Source organism: Aristolochia californica, unplaced genomic scaffold (genome assembly GCF_029961685.1).
Source record: "Aristolochia californica isolate CCGP_79_NKW_82.1479 unplaced genomic scaffold, dmAriCali1.0.hap1 SCAF_3, whole genome shotgun sequence".
Taxonomy (NCBI): domain Eukaryota; kingdom Viridiplantae; phylum Streptophyta; class Magnoliopsida; order Piperales; family Aristolochiaceae; genus Aristolochia; species Aristolochia californica.
Genome location: NW_027181992.1, coordinates 48272926 through 48291979, shown reverse-complemented (window position 1 = coordinate 48291979; position 19054 = coordinate 48272926). Strand labels below are relative to the sequence as shown.

At 39.4% G+C, this 19054-nt stretch overlaps 3 protein-coding genes across 4 annotated transcripts; 2 read left to right on the top strand and 1 right to left on the bottom strand.

Annotated features, from left to right (window-relative positions):
* Window positions 1-131: 131 nt before the first annotated feature.
* On the top strand, window positions 132-1506 carry LOC137959524 (pentatricopeptide repeat-containing protein At1g31790). The gene has a single exon (XM_068806887.1). The coding sequence runs from the start codon at window positions 243-245 to the stop codon at window positions 1479-1481; it is 1239 nt and encodes a 412-aa protein (XP_068662988.1). The 5' UTR covers window positions 132-242; the 3' UTR covers window positions 1482-1506.
* Window positions 1434-8083, bottom strand: LOC137959523 (uncharacterized). Of its 2 annotated transcripts, none has more exons than XM_068806885.1 (8): window positions 7708-8083; window positions 7254-7416; window positions 6959-7144; window positions 5020-5093; window positions 3254-3403; window positions 2784-3069; window positions 2290-2523; window positions 1434-2153 (listed from the first exon to the last, which is right to left on the bottom strand). In XM_068806885.1, the coding sequence occupies exons 3-8, from the start codon at window positions 7103-7105 to the stop codon at window positions 1776-1778; spliced, it is 1269 nt and encodes a 422-aa protein (XP_068662986.1). In that variant the 5' UTR covers window positions 7106-7144; window positions 7254-7416; window positions 7708-8083; the 3' UTR covers window positions 1434-1775. The 2 variants fall into 2 exon arrangements, with proteins under 2 accessions (XP_068662986.1, XP_068662987.1); XM_068806886.1 differs by having other exon boundaries at window positions 7254-7413.
* Window positions 8084-8839: 756 nt separating this feature from the next.
* On the top strand, window positions 8840-18659 carry LOC137959194 (DEAD-box ATP-dependent RNA helicase 3, chloroplastic-like). Its single transcript, XM_068806553.1, has 10 exons — window positions 8840-9485; window positions 10021-10157; window positions 10239-10653; window positions 11018-11116; window positions 11210-11434; window positions 11556-12008; window positions 15036-15179; window positions 15506-15601; window positions 17091-17365; window positions 18107-18659. Exons 1-10 carry the CDS (start codon window positions 9075-9077, stop codon window positions 18183-18185), a joined length of 2334 nt encoding a protein of 777 aa, XP_068662654.1. The 5' UTR covers window positions 8840-9074; the 3' UTR covers window positions 18186-18659.
* Window positions 18660-19054: the final 395 nt, after the last annotated feature.

Genomic DNA, 19054 nt, shown 5'->3' with positions numbered 1-19054 from the left:
CGTAGTCTTGAGGCTCTCCGACGCTGATTACAGCAGATGAGATGCGTAAGACGTGCACAGTTGTGTGAAGAGGAACTGGAGCACCGGCAGCGCTGTACGTTTTTCCTGAAAGCTAGGTCTCGGAAACCCCAAACGTTGCCTTTTATCTTCTAGATGCATGGCTGCGATCGTAGAGGCTGAAACGCGTTGTCCGGTACAATTATTCTTTCCACCTGCTCCTTCGAGCCGATAGCTGCTTTTTTATGAAATTACCAATAAGAGGAATGGCTGTCTCACCTTGCAAATCAATTGGATGGCCAACAAACGATGGGGCTGGCAACCGTGGCGTTCACATAAAAACTAAAGAGCTACCTGGGTCTTCAGTTGGACAGCCCCTGCTCCATCTCCGCCGCCCTCTACCGGTGCCGTTCGAGGTCAAACCAGTCCGACTTCAGTCCCCGACAGCCCCAAAGGAAAGAACCCGAAGCCGGTCAACAGCGCTTGACGTTTTGCGTCTAATGGACAGCTTGCGAGTCCCCATATCCCAAGACATGTACGCTTCTCTTCTAAAGGAGTGCATCGATTCCGCAGACCTGGTCCAGGGAACGCAGGTGCATCAACATATAGAGCGGAGCCTCCCGCGATTGGAGCTCGCCTTGTGCAACCGCTTGCTGCTTATGTACGCCGCCTGTGGTAGATTAGATGTAGCCCACAATCTCTTTGATGCAATGGCAGTAAGAGATCCCATGTCGTGGACAATTCTGATTGTTGCTTATGCTGAGAATTCTGATGAAGAGGAGGTCCTCAAGCTGTTTGTGCAGATGTTACGACGTGGGCTGCAAGCAACAACTTTAGTATTCGTCCCTGTCCTGAAAGCGTGCATCCATAAAAGAGATTTCAGAATCGGTGAACAGGTTCACGGACTCGTTCTGAAGACGGGAAACGACACAGATACGTCTTTAGGAAGATCGTTGATCAATTTTTACGCCAAGTTTGGATGTCTGGAAGGTGCACGAGCACTTTTCAATCGGATGGCTCGTCCAAATACCGTCGCCTGGACATCTCTGATTGCCGGGTATTGCGCTGCAGGACTCATTGACGAGGCCCTTCAGACCTGCAAGGAGATGGGGAACTCCGGGACGAAGAAAAACCATTATACGCTCTCAACTATCTTACGTGCATGTGGGCAGAAGGGGTATGAAGGGCAAGAGCTAGGTAGACAAGTCCACGCTGAGGCAATCAAATTGGGTGTTGAATCAGACCCATACGTGCAGATCAGCCTGGTGAGCATGTATGGAAAATGCGGTCTGCTGAGAGATGCAAGAAAGGCATTTGAGATGTCTCCGAAAAAGAAATACATGGTTTGGGGTGCTCTGCTTAACTCTTACATGCTACATGGGCACAATCAGAAAGCCATCGAGTTACTGTATGAGATGAAGAACTTGGGCGTTGAGCCTGATGAATCAGCAGTTAATGCATTGAGAGAAGCTTGTGGAAGTTAATTTACATATAATGCAACACGACAGTTTTGAGGTTATCAAATTCAATCCACCTGTCTATTTGACACTGTAATCTTCATTCCATCGTCTGCTGAATATTTGTCATGCGAAAGATTATACAAACTTAATCCAGCAAGCATTGAAGAGCACAACTCTAATTTCGAGCAATCTCTATAATAACCAATATTAACACAAGAGAAAGCTGCATTGCTACTTCAAAATATATGTATAAAAAAGGCAGTCTAGTTCCAGAGCCTGAGTCTGCTGAAAGGGTAAAGTTTGATGTTTCTGTACATGTTATTGTGTACTGCTGAGGTTATTAACCGGGGGCACTGTAGATGGATAATTTGTTAAGTCCATCTCGATCAGAGACAGATCATATGGCTGTGCAAGAGAACCTGATGCATCCATCAGCAGTGCAGACTTCATCGTTTCCGAAGGGTCAGAACTATACTGTGCTGTTGTGGTACTGACCCTCTGAGGAGTGCTAGATTCAGAAGATGAAACACTGGGCAGTTGTATATCATCAATCTTGCTCCCAAAAATATGTTTGTTTCTCCTCACGGCATCCATCTCTTGACCAGTTGGTACAAAAGTACGAGACCTGTACTTCCGTGCTCCCTCATCACCCTCACTACTATTATAAAGAACATAATCATGGTAAGTTGGTGCAAACTGCAAGATTCACAGAACAAAAAATTTCATCAGGTCAGCCCATCTCGAAAAACAATTCAGCACAAAGCACAATTACTCCCAGCTCCTTCGGATGGCAAACATATTGATGTCATGGCAACCAAGTATCATCACATACCTGATGGACTGTGTCATGATAGAAGTCGCTGAACTTTAAGGCATGGGCAAGACTTCTGGTAAAGCCACCACGGCCACCAATGTTTGCACCAGCAAACTCTTTATATGGAAATGCATACAAGTGGCCTACTGCAGCAACTAGCATCTCCACACATAGAATGAAGTTTTGGAATTCAGCAGCCTCTTCAGCATTGCTTATGAATCCAGACTTGGCCGCAAGAAAAACCATGACACCCTTGGAATGAAGACAAACAGGAATTTCCAAAGTAAATGAATATATTTAGAAACAGAGGAGTCCGGGACTCTTAAAGCTCCAACAGATCATAGCACAAACCTACTAGATCTGGGAATATGAGTTGCCCATTTTCTATTTCTTATATTTCTTCTTCCCGCATCCCCTTTCTGAGGTTCAGAAGCAGTGGGATACAACTAGAATTTAATATCAAAACCATCTTTAGTCATATCAATATCCAAACACAAAGGTGTTAAGAATACCTGCCAGTATGTGAGAAACACAACTGATTTTATCATGATAAACTTTGGAATCGGATTAAACGGGTGAAGAAGATCTCTGCATGCCATATAGAACAAGGCCAATGCATAGAGCGCCATGGAGTAAGAGATTGTATAGATGATTGTGAAGTACAAATATGCTTGATTAGCACTAAAATTTCCATCCTCATATTTCCCTTTGGCATAGAGTATAAATGTAGCAGCAACTAAGATTGGTTTCAAAATCACAAACTGCAGACACCCTTGCTTGCACCGCCGTATAAAACGCCTACCCAACCATGCACGGAAGAAATGATGTTGTTTAATAATAAGCAAGATATTTCAAAAAAAAAAAAAGAATAAAGCAAGAGCATACATAGATACAGAGGTATTACCAAGACAATCAGTGATACATAGAAAGTTAAAGACATCATATTCAGGGCAAAATATATAATTGAGGTATCGACACACACCCATCAAGTGGAATAGGAGGAAAGCAGCAAGTCATAAGACACCAAGATGGTTTCAACACCCGGCCACTTAAGCTTAACACAACAGCACCAGGACCTCCTACCCATGCCAGGCACAGTGACAGGAAATTATAAATGACCCAAGCTTCATATCTGAAACAGTGGCGAAAAAGAATATTCAGATCACATCAGACATCCAAGATCATACATTTCTAATATTAATAAGACGGCCCACCAGAGCAATTCCAATCAGGAAAGCAACCCATTTCCAAAATATGTAGCTTAATACGGCCACAACAAAAGAAGGCAAGCTATCTGCTTTCTGGCTGGAAGGGAAACAAGACATTTTTGTGGCATTTCCTCTCACATGAATGTCTATACACTAGAATTTCATGAGAGTTCACAGCAGATCACGCAAATGCGAAGGGCTAAATCATATGGAACGTTTTTTTTTTTTTCTGACAAGAAAAACTGTATAAACTTTAAACTGCACATATAGTAATCCACCCGATAGAACTTCGTGCTGTAAAATGATAAAGCATGCAAAGCATGAATAGAAAAATATACAACGAACACAACTTAAAACCTTAGCAATTGAAGTATCAAAGTATTCTTCAAGCACTTACTTTTTTTTTAGAGGGGCGTGGCGCAATTCAAACTCGCGACCTGACACACCTGATGTAAAGAGAATACCACTAGACCAAACGGCCTTAGGTTCTTCAAGCACTTACTTGAAGAAGGAAATCACAAAATCAAATGAAACCACTCCGAACTAGCTGAAGGTAGCTTGAAGCATTCTACTTACAACTAATGGGCAGGAAAATAGAGAGAAATAGCTGAATCAAACTAAGAACCCTATTTGTTGGCACGAAGCAAATTATCAACAAAGCCTTTGAAAGTCCACATCAAAGATTATCCCACTTGCAACAGTCAGAGGTAAGCCAGGATTTTGGTGTGACAGAAGTCGCACCAATTGGCTCAAAGCACTTTTTGAAGGCAAAAAGCAGTGCTTCATTTACCCAAAGCGGCATTTCATCAAAGTCACAAGGATTTGGTGTGAGACGTTTGAGATTTTCAGAGGCCAAGAAGATACATCCCCTATATAAAGTTATGTTATGTAACCTTATGTTGAAGACATCTTGGGATGGTGAAAATTCCGATAAATAAATTCTCACCTTTTCCCAAGAAACTATACTATCAAAGGATACTGTAAAGGTTTTTTCCACTTTATGAAATTCTTTTAATTAAAATATGTGGACCTATCATGTTTACAACAAATTTCTTTATTTACCTAAGTAGGGAAAATTTTATAGTACATAGTTCTAGAGTGATTGAGAGATCCCAGTTGTGCTGGACTACATACACAAATAAAAATGATAACCCCAAAGGTAATCAGTTTTAAATCCACTAACTATGATGAGTCATTTAATCTCATATTTCAATGCAACACATATATTTGTGAAAGCTCAAACCATGTCTCAAGAAAACAATAGCCTGCACATGATCCCACCTAGACAGTTTTATATCTTAGAGAACTCGTAGTAATGCCTACATATCTCCACACCCATATGAGAGACTGACAACATGAATACACCAACAGCAAAACAACGAACACAATTCCCAAGTAAATTTATGAAAAAAATCTCATATAAAACACGATAGACATTTTTAAATAAACATATTTTAATTGTGATAAATAATCAATCGAAGTTGGAATATGCACACCCGTCAAATTGAATTTCAAGGACATGAAAATGCAACAAACTTACACTTCTCTGATTGAATTGAAATAGATTGAGCTATCATTTAAGACAAGAGACAAGAAAGACATCAGGGCATAAACCTGTGAAGAAAATCATAACACCAAATTAGAATGAACCCTTTAATCGTTACATACAAGCATGGAATAACCCACTAAAAAAGGAAAAGTCCAATCCACAAATATCACATTTGGAAGGACTACAGTGATGTGTTCAGAAAAAGAATCATTTAAAAGGACAAAGAAAAAAATAAATCCATATACATATGAATTAATATGTCCAAACTCCTCAGCAGTAGATTAGGCACATGAGTCAACAAGTCATATGCGTACACCAAACTTCTGCAAGCAAGTTTTTGTGACCCCAGTGATAGACCAACCACTTAGAAAGTTTATTGCTCAACCTTAACCCAATAAAATTTCTTAAGACTAACGAATAGGGGACTATTCCCATGCAAAACTTAACGGGCCTAAGACATGGACAAGACATCGAGCACTATCTCAACAGGACTGGGACCCAAGCAGATATTACGCTCCAATACCATTATTAGGATCGAACACGGCTCCATGCTCAAATGATTAGTCACTTAGAAAGCCTATTGTTCAACATTATAACCCAAAGACACTTTTGCAGACTTATCAATGTGAGACTATTCCAACTTCAACACTCCCCCTCACGATGCTTACACGCAACAAGCTTGATACATGGGCACAAACTGGGCCTGGGCCCAAGCAGATAACATCTTACTCTAATACCATTGTTGGATTAAGCCTCATTACATCCCAAAGTGACTAGCCACTTAGGAATTCTCTTGCTCAACCTTAACCCAATAACATTTCCTAAAGACTTGTAAATGTGAGACTATTCCCTCTCAACAGGGTATTATCCCATACAGGAGGTATATTGTAGAATAAACCACTCCACCACATTCTTTTGTGGGTAGGTTCATCGAAAGAATTCCATGGCTTCATAAGTGCCTAAAAATGATGAATCTAGAGACAAGTGGCATATTTTCATATCACCACTCTTTACTCTCCTTGGGCCCCTCTTAATGCAAGTTGTATCAAACTTAACTTTGATGAGAGTTGAAGTAAATCCAGGCCCTTGGAGGTAAGATGGTTTGTTCTGTTAAGATGATGGAACTATCCTCCTCTCTTACTTAGGTCTTCTGGGCATAGTGGAAAACATAGAGGCTGAACTGATGGTCATTTCTTTGGAGGTTGAGAATCTATAAGGAGTTCATGGAGTCCCATGAAGTCAAGGCATCAAGTTGGTAGTGATCAATTGGTGTCCGATACGCCTAGATGGTAGTGATCAATTGGTATTCGAGACACCTAGACTCCGCATAGCCTATGGCATCTCCAGACTATAATTGTGCAGATTCAAGATATCAGTTCTCGCTTGCAAGTATTTTGGTCTCAGAACCCCCAAATGATGATACTCTTACAGGCAGTCCGCTAGAAAGCGGTTGAGCAGCAACTCCTTATAACGAGACAGCTGGAATCTCCCAGGTAAAATGCTGTTTTTTTTCTTCTTGATTTTTTGTATGCAGCAGTTCTGTTTTGCTTGGTGTTTGCTATTTAGTTGCAGATCCGCTAAGCTTGTAGTTTCACCCTACTAAGCTTTAATAAAATACTCATTGCTCCAAAAAAAAAGGCACATCTCCACAGAATATTCATCAGGAAATACAAGGCTCTGACAGTGTCGATTACTGAGACAACTAGCAACCCATGTCCACATAAAAAATTAAAGTACACCAATAAACACATCTACGTAAACCAAATAATACAGGATTACCTCATAGTCTGAACTTTCCCCTGGAATAGACATAGATCAACAGTCACTCAAGCATAGGACACAGAAAAACTTGACATGATAAAAAAAAAAAAAAAAAAAAAGTGAAATGCATAGAAAAAATAAAAAACAAAGGTGCAAAAAAGCTGCATACCGGGACCATGAAAATTATCCGAACTATATAACGCTGATAGGTAGGTTCAGTGTAATTTTGAAGATGTCTGTATATATGCAGCATCGCAAGAACAATAGCCCCGACCATACAGGGAAAGGCAACGATGATGAAGTAAACTGGCGCCATTTGATCCTCACCATGCACAGGAGCCTTTAGAGGCAGGGACTATCAAACAAAAAGAAGAAGCTACCGTAAAAAAACTAACAACTGCAAACATTACAATGTAAAATGTGTGACTTCAAGTAAAAAGAGGGATAAGTGATCTGAAAGCTACCTGGGAGATATTCTACACTCAGCTCCTCTCCCAGTCTTTGAAGCATAGACTAGTGCATCCATCCATTATGCCAGAGGTATGGAGGGTCGGAATTAAAGCGACCGAAAGAAACCCTAAAACAATATGAAGGAAAACCAGGGTGTCGAGAGAGGAAATCGTTCTGCTGCAACAACCCACGCAGGAATTGACAAAAAAGAAAAACGATTAGAAGCAGTAGATAGATAGGAGCAACAAATAAGGAACGTGAGCCAGAAGAAGTTGTCGCAGAATAGTAACTATATTCACGAGAATAACAAGTTAAAATCCACAATAAAAAAAAATGTAAGGAGAAGAATTTTTGGTTTGATAAACGGGAAAAAAAATGAGGACAAGAGCGAAAAGGAAGTGCAGTCGAGAAAAGGAATGAAACAAAGAGCAAACGAGTGGAAAAGTCTAGGGTTTGTAGTTCACTTACCTCAGAGAATGTCTTAGTACAATGCGACAGAAGAAAGAAGGAAAAGACTGAACCGAACGAGGTGGTGGATAGAGAAGGTGACGACTGATGCGTCTAAATTGGATTTGAGACCACGGCGGAGAAAGGGGGAAGAAGCCAGCACGGCATGACCTTCTTTTATTTCTTAAATAAATTTATGCGGAATATCCGTGTTTAATTTCGATATGGTAATTCACGATCCATATTCCATGGCCCTGTTTCAGAATAAGAAGAAAAAGGCACAGAAAAAGGATTTGTTTTCTGGTAGGTTATTCTGTTTTAAACAGTAGACGCGATGTTACTTCCTACTACGGTCGCTTCGCTTGGAAGAGCTGTGAACACTCTGGAGTCCGTGATGGCTGAGTTGGGGCGGGGACTTTTGCTTTCCGTCCATTTATTTTCTTGCTTATATTCAAAGCCTCGACTCTTGATCATATCTTACCAACCAACCAAGTTAATTTTTCCTGTGTCTACGCACTGAATGTCTGGAACAGTGCCCCAGGCGACCGACAACATGTAGCAAAATAAAAGCTCTCCGACAACTTTGGCATCGTCTGGTCCATTCCACCGGTTTTTCACTCGTTAAGAGCTGCCACTCTACCACCATCGCCCCACATCCCCTTGGTTTCTAGCCTCTCCCACGTTTACTAAAATCCGAATTTGATCCCTAAAACCCATGATCTCCCACCCTTGTAATTTTGTAACCCTGTCCCTCTCCCCTCCAATTCGACTTAAAACCTAATCCATCCTCACCCAATCCCAATAAAATCAGATATGTCTCAACCCCGTTTTATATCTTTCTCGTATCAGGGTTGGATTCAGATTTAAGAAAACCCTTCTCGGACCTGAAATCCGATTAGTTTTTTTTCCCCCTCCGTCTCCAAACCCACGGGGTAAAATTACAAATTCAAACCTGGGTTTTTTAAGTCGGGTCGGATCGGGTTCCCCGTAAACCCGACCCATGTCCACCACCCTTGCCACGAGAGCAAATTACAGCAATCGTCAAGCTTTAATTGCAGATTAGCCCATTTTAAATTCTAATATCAAAATATCCGAGAGGTGTTTTGAGACAGCCGTTCCCAAATAGTGTATAAATATTCAGGCGCGCAGTCGAGGTGGAGGTTCGTAAGGCCATACATTAGAGACTTCGCCTTATCGAATTCCTCTTCTCCGTCTCTCCAACAGTGTTGTCCGCCGCTCTATCTTCGTCTTTTGCGCAGCTTAGTCGGCAGCATTTCCTCTCATCCTCCTCCTCCAAACCTCTCATTTCCTGAAAGAGTGAACAAGTATCACATAAATCCCTTCGTGCTGCCTTCTGACGCCTACTGACACGTTTATCTTGCCTTGCAATGGCTTCTATTGTTGGAGTCTCATCCTTCTCCCAGAATCCCTCTTTAGAACTCTCAAGAAGAGTTTCTTCCTCTTTGACCTCCGCAGAAAAACTTCAGTTTGTTGGTCTTAAGGCTTCGAACAAATCCCTCGAAGCTTGCTGTTCTATTCGTAGTTCGAGAGCAAGTCTATTGATTCCGTCTGCAATTGCTACACCAAACTCGGTACTGAGTGAAGAAGCTTTCAAAGGGCTTGGAGGCTTCTCTGAGGGGTCTCTAGAAGATAAGGACGACGAATATGGTTCGGAAGTGGAGGCTTCGGAGGGTGAAGAAGGTTCACCGGACGACCTTGCCATAGCCACCTTGGCTTTACCACAGCAACTGGTCGATTCGCTTGAGAAACGAGGAATTACGCATCTCTTTCCTATTCAGGTATCTAAGACTACGACTGCGATGGAAATGCTTTAATACTCTTTTTGAAACATCTTTAGCTAAAAATGATGACTGTATAAAGTTTTTCTCAATCCGGAAGCCGCTACTGACATATTGCTATAAGCAACAGACGTTTACAACTCCGTGAGTGCTATTACCTTCTGTGTGCTTTATTTTTTCCATTGGCATATCCGCTAAAAAATTTCGGTATTTCTGTTCTCCTTTACTCGTTCGAACTGATAGGACTTGTTGAAAGGTCTTGTAATGAGCGGGCACGTTAACAAAACAGAGGAAGAAAATCTTCCACCCACGTAGTAGCTCTACTTAACACCTTCGAAGTTCAAAGTGGACTCCCTGAAGTCCTGAAGTAAGCTATAGGGTACTTAGTGGGGTAGCTATGACCTTTGTATCGTTCTTATTTTTTGAAGGCCTTTGAAACAGTTGGAAACCGGCTTTATATATTCAGATAAAATGAACCTTAAAAGTCCAATATTTGAAATTGTTGCCTTCTGATGATCTTATTTTTTTGGTTTAGAGAGCGGTCTTAGTTCCAGCTCTGGAAGGCCGTGATATTATTGCTCGTGCAAAGACTGGGACAGGAAAGACTCTGGCCTTTGGAATTCCTATAATTAAACGTCTCTCTGAAGATGAAAAAGGAAGAAATCTATCAAGGTAACGTCTCTCTCTCTCTCTCTCTCATGTGAATGTGTGCCACTGTCTCTATGAAAATAACTTCCTTTTGTGATTTAAAAGACGCTCAGGTCGTCTTCCACGGTTTCTTGTTCTGGCACCAACTCGAGAGTTAGCAAAGCAAGTGGAAAAGGAAATCAAAGAATCTGCACCCTATCTCAATACAGTATGTGTTTATGGAGGAGTTTCTTATAATATTCAACAAAATGCACTTTCTCGTGGTGTTGATGTGGTGGTGGGAACTCCAGGCCGTATAATTGATTTGATTAATAGCAACAGCCTCCAATTAAATGAAGTGCAGTATCTGGTCCTTGATGAAGCAGACCAAATGCTTGCTGTTGGCTTTGAAGAGGATGTAGAAGTTATTTTAGAAAAAGTTCCATCTGATCGACAGAGCATGCTTTTCTCGGCAACTATGCCTGGGTGGGTGAAAAAGTTGTCCAGGAAATACTTGAACAATCCTTTGACAATCGACTTGGTAATGCTCTGACTTGAATATCTACATATTTTATTTTGACTGATTCTAAATGAGTGGGCTGTGGAATGCTTAGTTCCAAAGGCTCTGAACCAGTTCCTGGTGCATTTTGCTGGTTATTGGTAGGATTTAAATGTGTTCTGCAACTTAAAAAGATGTTGTGGTGGTGCCTGTTGTTTTTTGTACCTCAATGAAGTGATGCAGCCTCTTGTTTGATGAAGTGAATCTCTATTGATGAACTCTGATTCTATCATGCAAGATTGAATTCTTGATTATCTTCATCACCATTTATGGTATTAACTCATTATTTTTTTAATCAACATTTAAAGATATTTTCTATTTTTACTTGCTATGCTTTGCTCAATAGGTGGGTGATCAAGATGAGAAGCTTGCAGAAGGGATCAAACTTTATGCAATTCCAACAACTTCAACTTCTAAGCGTACCATCCTCAGTGATCTTATCACAGTATGTTCTGGAAAACACAATTTTTTGTTGGTGTTCACATGTTTCTTGTGATCATAAAACTGTATTAAAATTTTGAGATCTGTTATATATTAGGTCTATGCAAAAGGTGGGAAGACCATTGTTTTCACCCAGACAAAGCGGGATGCGGATGAGGTCTCTATGGCTTTGACAAGTAGTATATCTTCTGAGGCACTGCATGGAGATATATCCCAACATCAGAGAGAGAGAACATTAAATGGTTTCCGACAAGGAAAATTCACTGCTCTGGTTGCTACAGATGTTGCTGCACGTGGGCTCGATATTCCTAATGTTGATCTGGTGAGTTGGCAGCCACTAGTTCTACAGCATGAATTATCCTTTATTATCATTCTCTACTGAATATTTTGAGAGGTTTCAAGCTGGGCTAACTATTATTGCTTTGGGGGCACTTTTTTAATAGGTTATTCACTATGAATTGCCCAATGATCCTGAAACATTTGTCCACCGTTCGGGTCGCACAGGTCGTGCTGGGAAAGAAGGGTCAGCGATTCTTATGTACACAAGCAATCAGCGAAGAACAGTCAAATCTTTAGAACGTGATGTGGGGTGCCGGTTTGAGTTTATTAGCCCACCGATGATTCAGGAGGTGCTAGAGTCATCTGCAGAGCAAGTTCTTGCCACTCTTAAGGGAGTTCATCTGGAATCTAAGAACTACTTCCTTTCAACTGTTCAAAAATTGATTGAGGACCATGCAGAATCTAGTGACAGCCTTCATCCTATTGCTCAAAAATTGATCGAAGAACAAGGAACTAGTGCTCTGGCTGCAGCTATTGATACTCTTTCTGCTGCACTGGCCCATTTAAGTGGTTTTTCAGAGCCACCGTCTTCTCGATCTCTCATTAACCATGAGCAAGTAAGTTGATGCTGTGTGATCTCTTTCTTTTGAACCAATAGTCATTCATTTTTATCTTCAATGGTTCTTTTTCTCACAAGTAGTAGTTACTAATGATAGTTGTCTTGGATTTAGCTTTTTGGGTTATACTAAGGATCGCAAGTTCACTAACATTCCTCTGACATCATTCATCGTAATTGTATATGTGTTCTTATTTTTTCATTTCTAGACATATAATTAGTTGCTAAACAAAAGCTGTTTTCACATTACATTTGTTGGAGCTAATCCAATATGATATTCAATACAAATAACTGTTTTTGCAAGACTGCCCCAATGACGTGACAGCATATTTTGTCCCAGTTTGTAGAGGGACATGCTAATTGTTTTAACTCAAGCCATCAAGTAAATTTAACTATGGTATAAATACTTATTGGTGTCAGTAGGGCCTCTTATTTTTTCATTTCTGGTCATATAATTAGTTGCTAAGAAAAAACTGTTTTCATGTTAATTTGTTGAAGCTTATCCAGTATGATATTCACTACAAATAACTGTTTTTGCAAAGTTGCCCCAATGACATGACGGCATATTGCTTTCCAGTTTGTAGCAGGACATGCTAATTATTTTAACTCAAGCCATCAAGTAAATTTAACTATGATATAAATACTCATTGGTGTCAGTGCGGCCTCGTATATTTGATTCACCAGTTGTTGTTTGAATGGTGTAACTTCATCTTAATAATCAGGGAAGACAATCGGTTCAGGTTTCCCCAAACCTGAACCTGCTCTGCAAAAGCTTATGATGCCCCCACCTGATCTCTGCCTGTTCCTTATTGGAGATTTAACTTCTTTGAAGTTAGAAGTTTATTGCTCAAAACTCTGTAGTTGTGCACAAGAATTGAAAGCTTTCATATCTATTTTACAACTTTTTAAAGGTGATTGAAAGAATTGGGAATGTAGCATACGAGCTGGAATTACTGGATTGTGTCAACTGCACATAGTCTTGCATGTTACATTCTGGGTACCATGAAGTTGCTTGACTTGGAACAAGAATAACCATATTTTCTCTATAATTTCTCAACACTTCTATTAAGCAGTCCCAACAAACTCTCCATTAAATTAAGACTAAAATAACCAATAAAGTTAATAAAGAGCCCACAAAATTTTAAAAAAATTAGGGGCAGATAAAAGCTGAAATTTTTGCTATTCTGGTTTTCTTTGAACACCTATGCTGCTATTTAGGGGTATGATTGTGAAATAACATAAAATATATACTCGGATTGGATTGAGCTTTTTGGTTTACCACATCCCTGACCTGATCCTGCATTGTTTTTTAATCCATCCCAACAGTGCAGGATATCCCCACCTCAAGCGGGTCAGGTTGGAGTGGGTTCAATGTGAAACCCCCATGTTGTCATCCGTATTAACAATTATTGGTCATAAGGATCAAGATAGGGATGAGACCTAGTCAAACATTGAGCATCCACTTGACTTTTTTTTTTTTTTTTTATTGTTGATTACATACATGCTCACTCCCCTTATCCCTAGTGAGACTTGAACTCAAGATCTCACACTTAAAAGCCACTTATGTGATCACTGAGCAAAAGGCCCAAGTCTCATCTAACTGATTGGATATTAAAAAAATTCATATATGGCATAGTTTTGAGAGTAGGTTTATTGTCAAGTTGCATTTAAACAGGAAAGATGAGAGAGAGAAAACAGAGTAGTAGAGAAAAGAGATGAGAAAGAAGAGTAGTTGCTTAACAGAGGTTGGTAATTATCTCAATTTTATAGTTGCTTATATATAATCTTTGTACTTGGAAGGATCCTATTTGAGTTGGATTCAAATGATTTATAACATACGGGTTCTCATATGACTAGGATTTTAATCCCTTGGATACTCAAACACTCTTCCTCAAGCTAGGGTATATAGATCACAAATGCCCAACTTGTCACAAATTACAAGGCTTTGGTTATTTTGGATTATTGAAAAATTCATCTGTCTGCCTCTGTTATTTTCTTAATATTGGACTCCATCGGTATGTCAATTGGTCTACTCCCCGTCATCTCAATTTCATTTAAGTAAATCAAGTTCATATTTCTGTTATGAAACTATATTCCTACTCACTTACAAACCCAGATGGTTGTTCCATAAACACCTAGTTTAAGTAAAACAGTTTTTATGCTAAGTTGGTGAAAAAATTAGCAGCTATAGAAGTAATAAGTGCTCTAAACCAACTACTTTTACCCTGTAGAGTCAAATTAAAAAAAAGAACAATGTCCAAATTTCTCTTTCTATTGCATTCTTTAAAATTTTAAATTCTTATTTATGTTGGCACTGATTGAAAAGGTTTATCCTGACCTATCATCCCACTGGGTACATCTGTGTCTTCTAGGTCTGTCCAAATTCGTGTATGTACCTATGGGTTATCTCTGATGCTTTCGATATATAAATGTTTCATTTCCTTTTTCTTTGGAAACTAATCTTTTTTTAACTTAACTTAATGATTTACTCTCATTACAATTCTACAGTCCCATATTATGTGTTCATTTGCGATAGAACAGATTTGAAATAAAATAAAGGAACATGCATAGTTCAGAAATCTACTGATGGAGAGAATTTCACTCTTCTCATCCCTCAATAACTTAAGAGTGAGGGTAAAACAGTATCTGGCAGCAAAATTAAAGAAGCTGAGAACATGTTTGATTAAATAACTCTTAATCCTCAACAAGTCTAAGCATTGTTGACCTAATTCAGTTAGGGTCTGCTAACAATGAAGCTAGCAAAATGGAGGAGAATTCATCTACCGGACCACATCATGGTTGGGTGGTAATTCTATGATTGATTAATTATCTCATCTGTAATTTAGAGGTAATAGTTTCTTCATGCAAAAAAGGTAAGCTGAAAATAATTATGGTCTATGCTTTCTCATTTAATTTGCTTTTAGTCCTAGAGATTATTCTATGGACGGAAAATATGCAATATTTTGTGCATGTGCCATTCGTTAAGTTTATTTATGTCCAATTCCTTGGAACTGATATTGTGATGCAGGGATGGGTGACATTGCAGTTGACTCGTGAATCTGGAGTTTCTAGAGGGTTCTTATCTGCTAGATCTGTTACTGGTTTTCTCTCAGATGTTCATTCTGCTGCTGCTGATGAAGTTGGGAAAATTCACCTGATTGCAGATGAAAAGGTGTGTAATTCCAATACAGACACCTCTATATATTCTTCCTGGCATGTTAATAGTGGAATTATTTTCTCATTTGTATCATTGTCTAATTATTCCCACACAATGATATGTTGTCTGCAAACTATGTCTCTGTGCTTTGTTTTCTTTTTCCTTTTGCTGTAGTTTGCATGGTAACTATGATTTACAGTATAGTAAAATAATTATTTGTAAACCTATGGTGATCTGTCCTCTTTTTTTTCTTGAGAAGTTAATTTTTTTGTGCTTTTCCTGGTCACCTCTCACATTCCTCTAATTGTCATTTGGAAATTGTTAACTGCTGGTTGTTTTAGGTTCAAGGAGCAGTATTTGACATACCTGAGGATATTGCAAAAGAGCTTCTCAATAGGCAGATGCCACCTGGAAATACAATAACGAAGATCACCAAGGTGCTTACTTTATTCTGCTTGCCTGCTCTACTGTTGAAGATATCAATCATGTAAAATGAATCATAATTTGTCTCAGAGACAAGATTTACCAAAACCGAACATATTATTTTAACCTAAGGCCGTTTGGTCTAGTGGTATTCTCTTTACATCAGGTGCGTCAGGTTGCGAGTTCGAATCGCACCACACCCCTCTCAAAAAAAATAAAATGAATCATAATTTGCTTTTGATATATTTGATGTTGGCAGTGACCACATTGGAATGTACTAGACCCAGACTGAACTGGTTGGTTGAATAGGGTGCAACTGGACCTTGTCCTTCCATGGGGTCAGAAATGGATCACAACTTGGTTGACTCATGCCAGTTTTGCCAATTCAATTGGCGAATTGGCTCCAGGCTGGTCACAGTCATGTGGGGAGTTCTCCCACAACATAGAGAAACAGGGGGAAGGGATCACAGGTGCCCCCCCCCCTCCAAGGAAAAAAAAATTTCTTGCGTAATGGCAGGTAGGTGAGGAATTCTCTGCCGGTTACAAAAAGGTCGTGGAGAAGGTGCAGTCCAGACACCTTACCAGCTCGGGTTATTAGGCTTGTACTCATTTGTGTTTGATCTCATCTTAGAAGCATATTATGTTCTTGCCAAAAAAGAAAATGTTGTGATACTTTGAGATAGGTTGTTTTTGCGTTAGACAGAACATCCATGCTATTTTTTGAAGTATACTCCAAAGTTAGCCCTGGACTCAAATCAAAGAGAGTGTATGCTGTCATCTGAAATATTTTGTTCTGCTGTAGTGTATGGTATGTTTTTGTGGACTGGGCCTTCAGTTCAATTGCCACAAAGAGGAGGATTCTATTGTGAGGTGTTGGTTAAGTTTCACCAGGTTATGGGCTTCAACGTTCAAAAATAAAAATTTATGAGTTGATCATGGGAACTGAGTCACACCTATTCTCCTCAATGTCAGCCCATTTAGGGTTCTTTATTAAGCATGCATGCAGTTTTGACCTTCAGAAAATAACCTTGTAAAGAATAAGGCCAAGGAAGCTGGACTCAGGTCTACTCAAGGTTGGCTGCTATCAACTTTCTCACTTTTACAGGGTTGTCTGTCACTCCGTTATTTCCGGTGTTGCCATTGCATCCATTTCATCTATAGAAATAGGGAAAATAAACTGAAATGGACATCAACCATGAACTATAAGGAAATGAAAAAAATATTTTAGAAAAGGACCTGAACCTATGTTATTATAACTAATCTCATGGCTAAATTAAAAAAAAAAACAGGTTCACCAAAGTGACCTGGACTTGATTCCATACTCCTTTTTTTCTCAAGTAATACCTGAATAGTTAATAATCACAAAGACATATATTTTTCCTTTGGTTTGTATTTCACGGTTTGGGATACCAAACTTTCATTTCTAGTAATCTTTTGTTATGTTCTGGAACTTGGTGTGCGCTCCTATTTATGTTTCTTGCCATCCTGATTTCTGCTTTTCAGTTACCTGCATTGCAAGATGATGGTCCCCCAAGTGACTCTTATGGGAGGTTCTCAGGCAGGGATCGTTCTAGAGGTGGAATGAGAGACAGAGGATTGAGAGGCGGTGGCCGAGGCTGGGGTGGTGGTCGAGGATCTGATTCAGATGATGACTTTCGACGAGGTGGACGAAATTTCAGAACTGAGAATAGTTGGTCCAGAAATTTGCGAAACAATGAAGATGATTGGCTGATAAATGGCAGGCGGTCGAATCGGTCACCTGTCAGAGGCAGGGACAGGTATTTTTATTTTCTTCCTATTCTTGGTGAAAAGGGTTGACCTATGAATCTGGCAGTTGTTACAAGGATGTCATGCTCAAAAACTGTTTGTAGGTTCGAGTCAGTTAAGAATTTCCAAAGCCAACCCAACAATTAGTGATCATTTATCTAAAATTATAATGATGTTATTTTGACCCATCCCCTCCAAAACTAATCACACAATTAAAGCAAGGAACAATAACTATTTGGAAAAAGGAAAACAGGTATTCAGACAATTATGTGAAAAAGTGTAAGTGCTTTTCATTTTTATTTACTACAAGTGAAACACTGCGGATGCTAATGATGGGTGACAGTAAGTGATAATTAATTCTGTGGCATAATTTGAATGACTATTGATTACTTTTTTGAATGACAGTAAGTGACAATTATGCTTCTCGTTTATTAGTTATTACACAATGCTGACCAAAAACCTTTTAAAGAAGTGTAGGAAGCAAAGCATTTTACTCTTATGTTGGTTTAGGCTTGTCAGTTAGGGCATGCTGCATTTCTCCTCTTGCTGTCTGTTGTTTTATCATTTGAACTTCTGTTTATTCTATCTCGCTTTCTTAAATAATAATAATAATTTAAAAAAACGTAATGCTTTCTTGTGAATTAGCCATTCATCGTCTCTGCCTACATAGTATACTCTGATTTGGTAATTCTTATGTGATCATCCTACAATTAATACGACTCCTCATCATTAATATTTGTTTCATGTAACAGAAGCTTCGGAGGAGCATGTTTCAATTGTGGAAGATCTGGGCACAGGGCATCAGAATGCCCCAGTAAACAAGATTACTAGTCATTCCATCTGTTCTGAGAGTCCTGCTTGTTGGCCTTCTTCCTGAGGCAATTTTAGAATGGGGACGTGAAAGAAAAGAAAAATCAACTAAGAAAGCTACCAATCACCAAAGATACAAGACAGCAGCATTTCTGTGGTGCTCAAATGAGGGCAATGAGTAGGCTACCTCCCATCTAGGCAACTCATGGTTTATGCTGCTGAATACCATGTAATATAGTTTCTTTCTTCTTGCGCTGTTTCAAATGGGCCCATAAGGAATTTATGTTCTTGAGGAGGAACTTGTTAGTTGCCATTTTTATCTTCTCGACATCTTTATGGCTTTTGCTTTTCTGATACCATTTTTGTTAGCTACCATGAATCCTTTTCTGTTTTTTCGCACAACTCAAATATCAAGGAAAGGAAGCATACTGGTGTAACTAGTTCGAGGAGTCGGTTGATTCCAATGGGGCTTCTTTTTACTAGAATATTTTCTAATATGGAAAGACCCACTAGTAAAGCTCTCATGGTACACAGTAGCATTAATCTTTAAATAATCTCGGTTTGGTTGGGTGGGTCGTCTCGAACAGGTCAGTCAAATGTGGTTGATCTTTAGTGATCGAATGTTCTTTTCACGACGGTATTAGAACACTAGAGCTTCAATTATTTTTCTGTATTTCGCTTTAGCCAGCCTCCTCTATCCAACAAAAGAATGTGATTCGCCCTCTTTTATTTTTGTGTTAGCTTACAAGGAACAAACTTTTATGCTAGGATAGAATGGAAAAATCTCAACTAAACACGGGTCAATTTTGCAAAGTACCTCTCAATTTTAGCTGTTTATCATGATCTATATAGCAGAAAGGTTTACTAGAAGAGAATAGGAAATCAGTATG

Bases quoted from the DNA above. Each gene is read 5' to 3' on its own strand.
- LOC137959194 (XM_068806553.1), top strand. From the start codon at position 9,075: ATGGCTTCTATTGTTGGAGTCTCATCCTTCTCCCAGAATCCCTCTTTA. The intron at 9,486-10,020 runs GTATCTAAGACT...TTTTTGGTTTAG, and splicing joins CGCATCTCTTTCCTATTCAG to AGAGCGGTCTTAGTTCCAGC. The intron at 10,158-10,238 runs GTAACGTCTCTC...GTGATTTAAAAG, and splicing joins AAAGGAAGAAATCTATCAAG to ACGCTCAGGTCGTCTTCCAC.
- LOC137959524 (XM_068806887.1), top strand. From the start codon at position 243: ATGAAATTACCAATAAGAGGAATGGCTGTCTCACCTTGCAAATCAATT.
- LOC137959523 (XM_068806885.1), bottom strand. From the start codon at position 7,105: ATGGCGCCAGTTTACTTCATCATCGTTGCCTTTCCCTGTATGGTCGGG. The intron at 5,094-6,958 runs GTATGCAGCTTT...TTTTCTTCACAG, and splicing joins GGATAATTTTCATGGTCCCG to GTTTATGCCCTGATGTCTTT. The intron at 3,404-5,019 runs GTAAGTTTGTTG...CCACTGTTTCAG, and splicing joins TTCAATTCAATCAGAGAAGT to ATATGAAGCTTGGGTCATTT.